General features: G+C 44.4%; 1 protein-coding gene across 3 annotated transcripts in view; it reads right to left on the bottom strand.

The window, feature by feature from the left end:
* ATP7B (ATPase copper transporting beta) overlaps positions 1 to 14,442 on the bottom strand; it is a 515,812-nt gene that overhangs the window by 41,769 nt on the left and 459,601 nt on the right. For all 3 annotated transcript variants that reach the window (XM_069205459.1, XM_069205457.1, XM_069205458.1), the window contains one exon: positions 1,879 to 2,021. In XM_069205459.1, coding sequence (XP_069061560.1) covers positions 1,879 to 2,021 — 143 coding nt within the window. The remainder of the gene's footprint in view (positions 1 to 1,878; positions 2,022 to 14,442) is intronic.

Below are 14,442 nucleotides of genomic sequence, written 5' to 3'. Positions count from 1 at the left end.
AGTGATTATCTGCTCCATTGTATGCCCACAGGGTTTCCTGTGGTATGCCTTGCACTATGCAGGATAGCAAGTACTGTTACAGGATGAAATAAGTTGGGTTGTTATCTTACAGACAGTTGCACTCCAGGTCCTGAAGGTATAATGTTGGATCCTTGCACTGTCAGGATAATGGATAATGACTTAGGATTTGCATAGGATGCACAGTACTTATGATGCATGTCATTTTGATCTATGCGATATATATAAAATACGTTATATTTTTACACAACCTCATGTGGAGTCTCTTTTGTGGCGTATTTATTGTGTCACTGGTGTGAGTGGGTTGCGCAAACAATTTACACATTACCTACGGGGATAAGCCTGACTGCTCTGTGCCAAGCTACCAGGGATGAGTAAAGGTTATATTTAGTGTGTAACTTTCTCGTCCCAACTAGAGTGGTGGTTTCTGCCTGGCTGAAGTGCATACCCTAGCCAACCAGAAACCCCATTTCTAACATGCACTGTCTTGAAAACAGAAAAAAAGAGGAATGAAAAAGGGGGAAATATCCGATATATGTTAAAGTAGTGATCAGGTGTAGAAGCTACCCAAGGGAAAACCCACCAAAAACCAACCAATCCCATAACTATCATACCAATCAAGTTGAAATTATGCACCATCATTAAGCCATGTATAGTGTTTGATGCTGAAACAATTCTTCCACAACTAACAACAAATACAAATGCAAAGCAATACTCAGTTATCTTTCCAGCCACTGCGATAGGTCATCTAGAATTGTGGAGCTGAGTGTCTGTGTGTATTGACATGGCAAAAGGAAGGTGACCTTAAACATATACACAAAATGGTTAATTACCTTTCGGAGTAGTTTTGCAGCATAGAGAATTTTCTAGATTCATGTACTGTGCATCATTCTGCCTTCTGGTGATTGGGTCTAGAAACTGTCTTTGTAATCCTCTTTATTTTAGGTTTTGCCAGCACAGCGCGTGCGCTGTGCTTGTGAAGTCTTTACTAAGCAAAAACATGCTTCAAAAGGGACTGACAGCCCGCCTCCAACTTGCCTCTAACTTCCCATTTGTTTACCTTCTTTACACTCTGTTTTTTTTGTTTTTTTAATGGTTTCAGCATGTTATTTCCTGTCGGTTTCTGATGGGTTTGTTTTCCTTTGTGTGTGTTTTCAATTCTGTGGAGGGTTGCCCAAGTACTTTACATTCTAAACTATTACATAATCATGTTTACCACTGCATGGCTGAGGTGTAACTACTACATTGCAAAAGGAAAAACATGCATTTTGAGGTGACTTTTATGTAGTTTGGTTTGACATAATAAACACGTTGGTCAAATAACTATCTACTCAAATCTGACCTGCGTTAACTTAAGATCTATTTTAGAGTAGAACGCCAGCAGTATATTTGGAATTCAAGCCAGAAGGTGGGCAGTAAAGTATGTTACATTACACAAGGGCACATTCATTTTTGGTAGGCACAGGGAGATTAAGTGATTTGTCCAGAATCACAGGATGCTGAGCCAACGCCAAGATTCAAACCTGGTTCCCAAGCTCGAAAGTCGGCAGATCTGGCCTTTACGCCACATGGCAAAATAAAACTGTAAGTATACGAGAGCAAAGTGGATCAACAGCGCCAATTTCTAACACCATACAAGAGGCAGCTCGAGATCTGTTATTGTATAGGTTTTTCTTCCCAGTGTTATGCCATTATTAAACATTCTAAAGGACAGAGCTAGCAGTAACAAATCAAAGAGAACTAACTGTTCTTAGAGAATGCATTCCTACCAACTACATTTTATATCAACATTTAAAGTCAACCCCAACAACAGCAGCAAGTTACATGCTTTTTTTCCTAACAAAAGAATGAATGAGTTACCTGAGTAGCAATTGCTTTTGCTGTTTTCCGGTTGTCCCCAGTTATTAGTGCCACATCAACTCCCATAGACTGCAGTGTGTGAACGGCCAGTGCTGCCTCCTGTTTTACTGTGTCCGCAATAGCGATCATTCCACATAGAACACCTTCACAAGAAAGACTTCAGTAAGCACATGCGGTAAAACAATCAGGAATATTACACATTTCTACCACGACCTAATTTGTTAACATCGTACCCCAACACCTTACACGATATCAAGTTGCTTGGCATGTACTGCATCACTGAATCTACAAAGCACACAATTCTATATTCCATATAAACTATATATCATGACCTTGGGTAGGGAACAATGAAACACTGTAATGAATGACTCACAAAAATTGGGGTGATTGAGAATTAGAGTTTCCATGTTTTTGGACTTGGACAGGGGTTGCAGAAAAGTTCCCTATTGGTAGCAGATGTAGACAACTTCCTGAAAGAACGTTTATTTCAAGTGGCCATGATATGATGTGGTAAAGAACCCGACATGCATCTGCCAGGCCATGTTTAACAGATTCTGGGAACCATTAAGGATGATGCAATGAAGGACTTTAAAGAATGTGGTGTCAGGCGGTGCAGAATTACAGCTCCAGCACTTGCCAGTGTCATTACAACAGCATCAGACTGTATGTTCCCCTTTAGGTGACCATCTACTAATGCAGAAGGGCTTAACCTGTGGTCCGGCGACCCCTGGCCCAGAGTGCTTAGAATATTAAAGAATATTAACAGATTGTGTAAGTCTATATAAAGAAGCAACATTTAAGATTGAAAATTTTAAAACGTTATGTAAATGTGAAGGAGTTTGAAATTTGAGGCCAAAACTAAAGTTCATATCCTCAGACTGATTTGCGGTAGCAGTGGAAGTCATCAAAAATAATATAATATAGATGATGTGTGACCTTAATTGAATTTAGAAAAGCATAAACCTTCCCATTGAAATTAAAAGTTCTGTTTATTATATTTGTTTGTGAATTACATAAAATATTCCATTATTTATCTATTTATTTGATTAATGGTTGAATCTGTGTTGTTATGTAATGTTTTGCAGTTCAAATCATCCAAATTGCTTAGGCCACTGCCCCTGGCTTCCAGTAATGATTCACTGGGGTTCCTCGAATTTCCAAAGTGATTATATGAGGGTTCAGAGCAGTCAAAAGATTAAGAACCAAAGTTCTAATGGATGGTGCACAAATATATCGTGGGAGACAGGCAGTGGTTTGAAGATTGTGTATATACAACTATCAACCAAAATATTCTTTGATGTCAGAACAATGAAAGTACATGAAGGTCACTGTCTATCCTACAGGTATCGCAGGACATCCCTTGACATGTTTAGCAACTTCCTATAGGGTGAAAGTCTGTTGTTCAGGAGCAGAGATACAACACAGCCTTTATGCCTATGACCCTAGTGACAGATTATGTTAGTGATTTGTTTGTTAAATACATCTCAGCTTGGATCTATCTGCACTAGGCAAGTATCACCCCATAGCCATATCCTGTTTCATGTAATCCTTTAGTAGGCCAATTCTAGAGGATTCTTATATCGGTACTCATGCAACTCACTGACAGATTTGGAATTCCACTCTAGTTTTAATACTGAAACAGTAGCTGAAGCCAATGGAATGGTGTCCTTGACTGGATGGATGACAGCCAGGGTGCAATTCTCTCCTGCTAGGCCTTTCAGTTGCTTTTGGCAACATGAAACACCAAATTCTTTAGGAACTTTTGACCATATTATCAAATGCCCCACCTGTTACTATGTTTTGTTTAAACCATTTTTGGTTGCTTTCCATTTGTTGGGCAAAAGTAGAGCTCAGGAGGAATTTGGAGGCCTTTGGGGGTCTCTTCTGCCTTGTGTTTTTTGTTTCACACCATCTTTTGAATACCTTTAAGGTCATCATATCATCCCAGGATGATAAAACTCAACTCTGCATTAAATTTAGAACATGTTCAAAAATCAATCTTTTTTTAAACTGTTAAGGTGTTTACTTGCAGTTGAGCAGGAGGATATCAGTTCAATAGTTCATATGTTCAAAGGTCAACATTTTCCTTGGTCTCTTTGAAAGAATTAATGTTGCAACATATAAGGACCCCACCCCTTTCGCTAAACAAATTGTTCCAGATTCTCCTAAATAGAAAACTATCATTGATTTTGACCAGAATTCATGACACTGGCACTGGAGATGTAATTCTGTACCGCCTGACACCACATTCTTTAAAGTCCTTCATTGCATCGTTCCTAATGGATCTGCCATATTCCAGGAATTTCCACATATAGGGATTTTGCCAGTATGATATTCACAAATGTAATAGCTGTCAGAATGTTTGAGGATATAAACCACTCAATCTGAGATTGTGTAATTTAGAACAGGGAAAACGGATGGTATTACCTCATAATACAAGGTTGGAACTGGGAATGATGTAGTAAAACACTAAGGAGCAAATTTATGATCCCCTTGCACTGCCTTTGTGTCACTTTTTGTGATGCAACGGCGGCACAAACCCTGAACTCATATCTATGAGGCCATGCAAAGCCATTCTCAGTGGCTTTGCATGGTCTCATAGATATGGAGTAATGCAAGTCAGCGCAAAACCTGTGTTGCCTTACTCTGCTCAAGGGAGGCGTTCCATGGGCGTTGCAGTGGGTGTTCCTATGCAACACCCATTAATTTTGATGCATCCCCTGATTTACAAGAGCCTGTAAACCTGAGGTTATGCCAAAACCTTACGCCTTCCCACAGGAGGTGCAACAAGGAAAAATATATTTGTTTATTCTCGTTTTTTCTTCTTTTTGTGTGCTGCATTTTTGCAGCACACATAGAAAGGGGAAAAAGCAACAGAGCTAGGCAGCCCATTGTTCGCCATAACAGGGGGAAAGGACAGGAATGCACCATATGCTATAGTTATGGCGCATTCCTGCCCTTTAACTTTGACACAGGGCTGTGAAGCAAGGTGACTTGCTGCACTGCCCTGCACTAAATCCCCGTAAATATGCCCCAATGTACCTCATCCCAGTGGTGGGATGGCAATGACTACTGCATGGCAAACAGGTGTGTAACCTGTTTTGAGTGTCTGACCCCTTGTGAAATTGGTATCCTTACTTCTTACTTATACCTTGCATCACATGAATCTAATGTGTGTGCAGAGGCCATGGAAGTGCATGTTCCTGAACTTATTCTGAGATCTAGATTGGTACACTAAATGCAGCCTCTCCCTGCCCTAGGTGCATCACACAATGTGGTGGTGGCAGTGTACCATGTTTTGTAAATGCTTATTGTGAGCATACCTTTTTCTCTGTGTCAGAGATTGTGTGGTCTACTGACCCTGCTTGTGTAACGTCAGCTATTATGAGAACTGTGTGCTGAAATTCTGTATGTGTTGAAATGCATATATTAGTTTTTGAGTTGTTAGTATGGTACGAGGACTCTGTGTGATGTGAATCTGAATACTACGACCAGTGAGATGCATTTTGGATGCACCTGGGTTAGAATGGCTCAAGATGGAGGATGTTGACAGCTTCACCAGACAGTGCAAGTGTACTGTCTGCACTCTAATAGCTGAAGGGTGTAGACTCAGATGTGGTGGTTGTGGGATGGTGGGGGGTGGGGTGGAGAAAGGGCTCCTCTCAGAAATTCAATGAGAATCTTGTGAACAAAGTTCTGGTGAATAGGTCTTCATGAGTACTGCTATTTGGTGAATGGAAAGGGGTGAGAAGTGGGACTGTAGTGTCTGCTGTTCACTTTAAGGTAGTTTCTAGGCCGGATCTATTCTTTTGTCTGCCCCTAATTACTGCTTCAGGGAAGTTGATGACAGGCAGGTGCCGGGATTGCTCTTCATTGTGCCTTGTACCTGTCTTGAGAGCCATCACCTTGCACAAAGGCTGCGTATGAGGAGCAGCCAGATAAATAAATTTGATATGGAACCAAGCCAAACTAGTTCTGAAATCTTAACAGTATATCTACATCCCTTATCTGGAAGATGCATATCAAATTGGGATCCAAACCACCCCACCTTGTTCCAGTTCCAATTTCTTTCTGACCAATGAAGAAAGTGTTCTGCAGAGTGTTTGTAGAGCTGCTGTGTAACCAGTGTGAGTGTCTGTTTGACAGCTGAAGTCTGCATTTTGCACAATTTGCTGTAGAAGCTGAAGGTTTATCTAGCTCCTGCAATCCTACCTGCCTTCCTAGAGAGGGAAGGAAAATGACTGGCACTGCAGAGCGATTTTCTAGGAGAAGCCAACTATGTTTTCAAAGTGAGGAACAGCCAGACGTTGCTGACTCCCCTAGGAGTGAAAACAGAGCTGACCCGTAAAATGGGCGATCTCTAGTTTCCCAGTATCCCAGTGCTGCTTCTGCAGTGGCCCATGTTTACAAATCAGGTCAAGGAGTCATCTAATGTTGTCTGACTCCTCTCAAGTGTGCAACGGCCTGGTGATGCTACTGCTGGCCCTTCAACAAATCCAAAGGAGGTGCTGCACCACTGTCAAAACAGAAGCCAATCCTGGTTCAATGGCCACAACTGCCCACAGTCAGCATCCATTGGTTCTTGGCCTGGAGGCCTCATCTGTCAGGATGGACATCCACAGCCCGGGCCTGCTATGCTGCTCCTGGCCACAGCTAAAGTCCCAAAGGTACCCACCACTGTGGCCCCGTGTACGCTAAGATGCTGCTGAAAGCACCAGCTGGAGGAGCATCAACTAGTGTTGACCAGCCATGACAGAATGAGCGGGAAACAAGGCCTGCATGAAATACTGAAGTAGACACACAGGACAGTGACTGCGACTAATCTGTGCCTATGACTATAGTAAAGTAGAAGATTGCTACGCACCATAACCATTCCTCAAACATGGAGAGGGGCAGGATTGGGTGGGTTGCCTTAATATGCACCATAATTAAACTTACGACCTGCAACTTAGCCTCATTCAAATGTGTCACATTACATTTACTAAAGTACTTTCTGTTTACTAAGATAAGATAAGATAAGATAAGCACTGGACTGGGCAACGTATTTATTCTGCCCTCATTCTGTGGGGTATTTAAAAAAACATTTGGCTGCGCAAGTATATCTAAGTATTTTCCTGGAGGCTACATTTTCTACTCATTCATAGGCTAGGGAATATTTATGAAATGATAAATCCAAAACAGTGTAAAGTTGGGCTGTCAATTTTTAGTGTCTTTCTCTAAAGAACACATTAGTGGAACCGTTTTATAATAATATTATGAAATATAAGTGAACCTGTGACATACTGCAGGGCCGTCGTTTTCTTTAAATGGATAAAATAAAATCTTTATGAAAAGGCATTTTAATACGATTTCAAATTGAAAATTGTGTGAATTTTTATGTAAAATCTCGGAAAATAAAGCATACTAAAATCTGAATCCGGTTCAAATATTACGCACACAAATTGCTTTGTCAGTAACCAGGTGTACACTCAGACAAAAACTACTCACACAGGGGGACATGTGCTGGCCTGCCTTAAATTCAAACATCAGCCCTGCCTGTTCACACTAAATATCAATGAAAATCAAGCTACCTGGCAGCCACTGGATTTAGTACTGTTTTGAGGCAGGATATTACTATGATCTAATGTTTATGTTATACATGTGGTCGAAGTTGTTGGGCACCAGCAATCTTTTTTGGGGACTGGGGAAATTTTGAATGGGTGCCTTAAAGTGAATGTGTGCGCAGCTGACAGCGCAGTCTCAGTAGTCTTAGGCACAATAGGCAACACATAAAACTACTCCTGTGTGACTTAAACACGTCCATGTGTGTTTATGGACGTGTGTATCTGTCTTGAATACAGATGTATAGGTATATTTATTGACATCGGGTCAATCAATACACACAACACCAAGACACATTTATAAACAAACAATGCATTTTCATTCACAAAGCCACATCATCCCTGTTGGATTCCCACACCTTAGACTCTCCGTTATTCCCAGCACATAGGTACATGATCAGGCAGGCTCTGCAGCCCAGCCGTGAAGGATAATGAGTGACAGGTCACAGGTGGGGTAACACTTAGCTGACAGCCAAAACATAAGCTTAGATCAGATCCTACAGATAGGCAGCAACATTGCAATGGTCCCCAGAGACTGGCCCCAGTAAACCACAAATAGCCAGAGGGACGCATGCTTTCCCAAAACACCAAGTCAGATGCCACAAGTAGTTAGGTACCCTCAAGCCGGACATCTGGACACTTACTCACAGGCCCACATAGTGTCCACACCAGGTCAAGGACCACCTGCATTCCTTAACTGGAAATTGTATTCACAATTTTATGTGTTTATTGCTCCCAGAGAAATGTAAAAAACATGGACAGTTTCAAGGTGCTACAAGAGACAGTCCTCAGACCTCGGTGCTATAACTGCTCTCACAACCTTAAAGTTTATTTAAACAAACCGTTTCCTGTTTGGCCTGATGCCTCTTGTCTCTTGTTTTTTAAAAGGCAAAATCTAATTCGAACATTTTTATGAGCCAGATAGGAGTTGATCGGTTCTTCAAACTCAGCTGCAAACAAGGAAGGAGACACCACCTGAACAGATTCACATTTGCGCAACAAGAAAGACGAGCAGACGCTACAATTGATTGAAACTTCTGCTGAATCCGCAGGGCCAAGGTCCGTCAGGGAGCCACAATCACAAGACTAAGAAAGTGCATCAGAGCCTTAGTACTAGCATTTGGTGTGTGGCAAACTAGGAAAATTATAATCTGTAGAAGTCACTTTCTTAATTGTCAGTGTTGGGAAGGGTGATCACTTGGAGTGCTGGGCTTAATACAGCCATTATGCTTGACCCCTGGATGTAATACAGGGTTTTTGGGTTGCTGGCTACCTGGCCCACTGGGCGTGACACAGATGTTACGCATAAGGCTCTGGGTGTGACACAGGGCAAGCTCTCTGTTTTAAGAGGTACCTTTGCTTGGACCGCTGGGCATGATGTAGTCAGTACGCATAGGCTCTGGGTGTGATATAGGCCCACATCTCAAGTTTATTAGGCTATCCCGGTTTTCTCAATGCCACCGGTTTCTTAACACTGGTGATACTAGAAAGAAGTGAGAGGTGTGCTTCGCTTGGACACCTGGGCTTGACAGAGATGGTACGCAGGACCCCTGGGTATGACATAGGGGGAATGTGGACATTAAAGTACTAGAACAATTGGGATACCGGACATTAGGCATAGCTGTATTTTGCCAAGAAGGGTGTATGGTCACTTGAAGAAAGTCCTTTTTCTTTCCCCACACAGATATTTTCGTCCGAGCTGGTATTGACAAGGATTATCACTCCACTAGCTTCATGCAGCGCAGATCCTCCCTAACCTGCGCTAGTAGTGGGCAGGGCTAAGCTATTGTGGACAGGCAATTCCCTTGCTTTTTTGGGGCCTAGTCCCCCTGTCAGTTGAAATGGTGTTGTTTTGATATTATGGTACGGGTAGACCAGTGTGACTATGTTTGTCTTAAATGTTGAATGTTGTGTCGTGTCAGTATTTAATGTATACATGAAGAAAATTAATGATTTGCACAAAGTGTTGTTTGATGCCAAAGTAAGACTCACTATTTGCCACCAAATTGCAGGCTGCTGTAAACTAACAATTGCACTTTTTTCCTAGAGTTGTGTCTCTTCGTGCATTTGTTTGTCGATGTATATATTGATGCATCTGTGAATAACGTTGAGCTTATTAGATCTAGGAATCCCCATGTGTATATTCTCCACCACCCGATTAGGTTTGGTAAAATCCCTTGTGTATATAATTCCCCATCACTGGAGTGATCCAATAATACCCTTGTACATATTGTATCGTCACCAGAGTAAAGTTTTGACACCCATAAAAACAGACATATTAGCAATCTGAAAGAGAGAAAAACCCTATAAAAATAGAAGCTAGAAAGATAGTAAAAATTAATTCTCTAAAAGAGCACAGACTCAAAAGAGTAACTGTACCCTGAAGAGACTACCTAAATACCACCATGGGATCACCTATAGAATAGATGCATAGTAAGTTTCCCATGCGGGCCAAAAAGCTTAAGAAGCTCTGCCACAAACACACAGGCACACAAAAACACATGCGCTACCCTGGCCCAGAGAGGGAATATTCAACACTAACATCATTGAGCATACAAGAACATATGTACAAACAAAATACACAGAGTGAAAGAAGGACAGAAGGAAAGCATTGCTGGAAATATGGGCTGGCTTTGAGGAAGTGCAGCCCAACTGCGTTGACCCACTGGTGGTAAGCAAGGTATCCGCACCTCCCAACCATATGTAGGTATGGAGGTGCTCTCCCCATTGCCTGCTATGCCTGCATTAGCATATACTAATCTGCCAGTTGAGGGAGTTCAGGGGGCCTCTACAGAACAGCAGGCCATTAGTTCTAGGCATGGTAGACCAACAGGCCCACAGGCCTGACACTCCCTACCCCACCCCAGTCCAGCTCTAGAATGCCCCAAAGCCCAACCTCACCCCCTCTCCCCATCCGTCTGTCGCGGTCGGCAGACAGTGCACCAGCGGCATGGGGATCATGCACCTCCACTGGTTCTGGGGAACGAGCCCGAGTGGAGGGAGGATTTATAGGAGTCTTGGACAGCGAGACAGCTAGCGAGAGTGAGGGAAGAGGTTCCAGTCCTCTGAGATCTGGCAATGAGGAAGGTTGCTGAGAAGCCCACGAAGAGCGAGCATGAGAGCAGGTTCCTACTTAGAAGGACAGTGCGTAACTCCGCACGAATGAGGCAATGTAGGTGGGAGTTAGAGGAAAGGTTTGAACTGAGGAGAGAGAGGAAGAGAGCTCGCACCCTGGAAGCCCAGTGAGAGAGTACAGCAGCACGACCACCACCTGAGGAGAGTGAGAGTAGGTACAGAGCCTCAGTCATGGAGGAATCCAAGATAGAGTAAGAAGGGTAGGTTTTGACTGGGGTCCGTGCCTCCCCAGAGAGGCCAGCGAAGGAGAGGAGCTAACCAGGAGATTAGGGACCAAGGCAGCCGGGTGCACACCCAGCTTAGACATAAGAGGACCAAGATGGCACTGTTGTGCACGCACAAGGAGAACAGCAACAAAGACGTCTGCTGCTCCCACCAAAGCACCGGACAGGTATGCCAACCCCTAGGGATACAGTGGCCCAGGAGGAAGGCGTGATTTTCAACTGACCCTTCTGCCACCTACTAGCCCGCTGGACCAAAAGAAGCGACAAATACAATAGACCCTGGCCGGAGGAGGAATCCTTTGAATCAGAGGAGATAGCAATTGAGGAAGACTGCATCCGGCACAGAGGGGGATATCCCAAGTGGAACTTCCCTTACATGCAGGAGTGCCTGAGGAGAAGGGAATGCTATGTAGAGGGAAAACCAGTGGAGTCATCCAGAGCGAGAACATGCCTGTTACTACAAAAGGGCACGTTGGGGACCATCTATGTGCCATGGTCCCAGATGGACAAGGAGGGTCTAATAGCCAAGCTGCTGCCGTTGTTGGATGGGGTCAGGAAATGGATCTTATGCTTTGAGAAAAACACTGCAAGAACCACTCTAGCAATAGGTGATTTTAAGAGTCTGCTTAGCAGCATTATCGTCGAGCAAACCAACACGATATTCTCTCCTGCTCGAATCCCAACAGTCACATTGACCAACTTAGAGCACGACGGGCCGCATTTAATTCATATAGCCACCAGATATGGACGGCCCTGAGGGAAATGTTCCCTGACTGCCCAGACGTAGGTGGATTGATGGCGGAAACATTTTCTAAGATAGGATGAGAGAATGGTGGGGGCAGGAGACAGGACAGACGTGGACAGATAGAGGCCCTCAAGTCATTTTCTTTTATAACATCCCCATACAAAGTAGTTTGGACATCATAGTAGGGCTATACACTAAACCCTGACAAGAAATACAAGCGCACATACTGCACTTCCACAGAAGGAAACAAGAGAAAGACAAGGAGAAGTAGTGACAGGCCCCGACGGACAACGCCAAGTTGATCCAACATAAGCTAAGGAAGACCGCCCTTGAGGGGGCCATATTGGCAGCAAGCGTGAAGGGAACTCTGCCACAAGACCTCCAAGGGTTTCAAAATAGCTATAGCAATGTAAACCAGGGTGGCTGGCAGCAGCCACACCTCATACAATGATACTACTACCATAAAATGGGCCATATGCCGACAGATCCCGGCTAAGAGCACACTACATGCAGAATTCAATGAGCTGAGGCTAGGCCTGAAGACAGAGAATCAAGCCCAGGCAAACATAATAGCACCTTACACTCAGCCTTCTGAAAATGAGTCCCTAGCCGCACCACCACAGCAAGGGTCAGGTAATTGGGCCAGCACATGGCAGCAGCAGCCATAACCAGACAGCCAGATCCATCATAGATCAGGGTTGCAGCAATGACATGGAGGGGTAGCCATTTGGGGAAGCAATGATTTTGCAATGACACAGAACTTAAATGAGCAGCAAGCCTTAACAACCCCGGCACAAAGTATACATTTTTGAGCACACCTAATATTACCTGTAGTAGGACAGAAAATGAAAAGGCAAACAAGAATAATATTAGGGATTTCAACCTTCTACTTGTACTCGGAATGTTCAGGCCTGTTGAGTGGCTATCGACCGGGTGTCATCCCTAGAGTTCACCATCCCGGGCTGCTGTGTAGCTGTCGATTGGGAATCCTCACTGAAGTCCATCATTTAAGGTGCCCGCCAGAGCTGGGGCCCCACTCTGCTGTTGGTGCCCCAGTTTGGGGCTAACCGGCCACACCCCAAGGGGAAAGCAGTCTGACTGAGTGGGGCAGGGCAGCTCCCCATCACAGATTAAAAGCAAGCACCCCAGGTCCTCGAGCCCAAAAAGCAAAGTGGAACGGGATCCTATTACCAAATCAAAAGGTCCTCATTCGTGGGCCCCCAGCCGGAACCAAAGCGTCTTTTTAGTCCCAACAACAAGAGTACCTCCAGTGGTCCCCGGCCAAATGGGGGCACCCATTCTGGTTCCAAAATGAAGAGGTTCTCCAGTGTAGGGAGCCAGGCCTTCCATACGTTCGGGGCAGCAGAGACCATATAATGCTCACAGCGCATGCGTGAGTTCCTATGAAGGGGGTTCACAAGGACATCCAACCACCCCAGCCCATCACTATAATGCAGGCAAAAACTCCAAGCTCCCGGCCTTGCTCCAGACTCCCCACACAGTGATGCTCTTTGCCGCCTCCTTACCCTCAGGGCTTCCTAATTAGCAGCCAAGAATTTAGGCCCAAAAAGAAATGGGCTGAGGGAGAGGGTGGTGCTAGGGAGGGGAGTCCAAAACATCTGCTGCAGCTCTGAGCAGAGCAGAATGCAGGACTAAGCTCACACCCGAGCAGGTTTAGCAATAGGGTGACATACAAGGCCTCATACTGCTTGAAGGGACCAACGATTCTGATAACGCACTCCACAGATCAGAGACACGGGGGCAATGAAGCCACACTTTGACCTCCACCAGCGCACAACAGTAAATGTTCAGAAGTCTAGGGAAATGCCCAAGACCCAAATAAGAGAAGCTCAAAGCCAGCCCAAAAACCACCTTGAGAAAAAGGGCGTAGCTAGGACACCTGGTGCCACTTGAGGGGGATCACGTGGCTTACCTTGAGCTGAGGCCGGAGAGGTGCACACGTGACCTCTGGGCAAGTTGTGTTCACTGACCTAACGTTCAGTGAGAGACACCTCCCCTTTTGCACCCCCTCGCCCGTGTAGGCTTGAAACACTGCTTTGTACCACTGACACTGCCCCGTGCACACACAGAGGGCACTGAAGGGAGGGTAATGCCAACATAGCGTCAATTCGAAGGTTAAAACCCACCTGTTATACGAGAACAATCCCATAAAGCATACTTAATTAAGCACAGAGAAGGGGGAGACCCGACGATGTGTAAAAACAAAATGTTTATAAATAATCTATTTCGTCCAGAACCAGGTAACTTGATTAAGGCCACTCCCTCATCCCCGTGCCACACCAAAATACATAGAAAGCACAGAAATTCTTAAGGATTGAGTGGCAACGTACGGATACTCATTTTCTTTTTTTCAGAACCACCAAACATAGCTCTTGCCCAACAGATCTGTAGTCAAGCCGATAAGTGCACCATCTTTACAATGGATCGCCATCTTCCGGGCAGCCACACCAGACTCCCCAGCAGGATGAAGTGTCACCGACCATTCCAAATAACTCTTGCTCCCAACAGGATCAAGAGCCACAACACCCCCATGGACTTTAACATCCATACCCTCAATGGGATCCCATATCAAACCTCACCCCAGGGACTCTTTCTTAACTGTTTTGTTAACCCATCATCGAGAAGATCACAAGACATCACAGCCGGAAGCGCCTCGAGAACTACAATAATGTCTAAGTTACACATATTGTTGCGCTTATACATTCTCTGGTTGCTAGGGGTGCTACCGCAACCATGTATTTCCAATGAACTGATTTAATGGTGTCTATTTGAGAAATGTCATGCTTGCGTAAGGACCTCACTCATGTCACCTTCAATTACACTTTACCCAACACTAGCA

Source organism: Pleurodeles waltl, chromosome 8 (assembly GCF_031143425.1).
Source record: "Pleurodeles waltl isolate 20211129_DDA chromosome 8, aPleWal1.hap1.20221129, whole genome shotgun sequence".
Taxonomy (NCBI): Eukaryota; Metazoa; Chordata; class Amphibia; order Caudata; family Salamandridae; genus Pleurodeles; species Pleurodeles waltl.
Note: the sequence above shows the minus strand (reverse complement) of the source record. Positions and strands in the feature narration are given on the sequence as shown.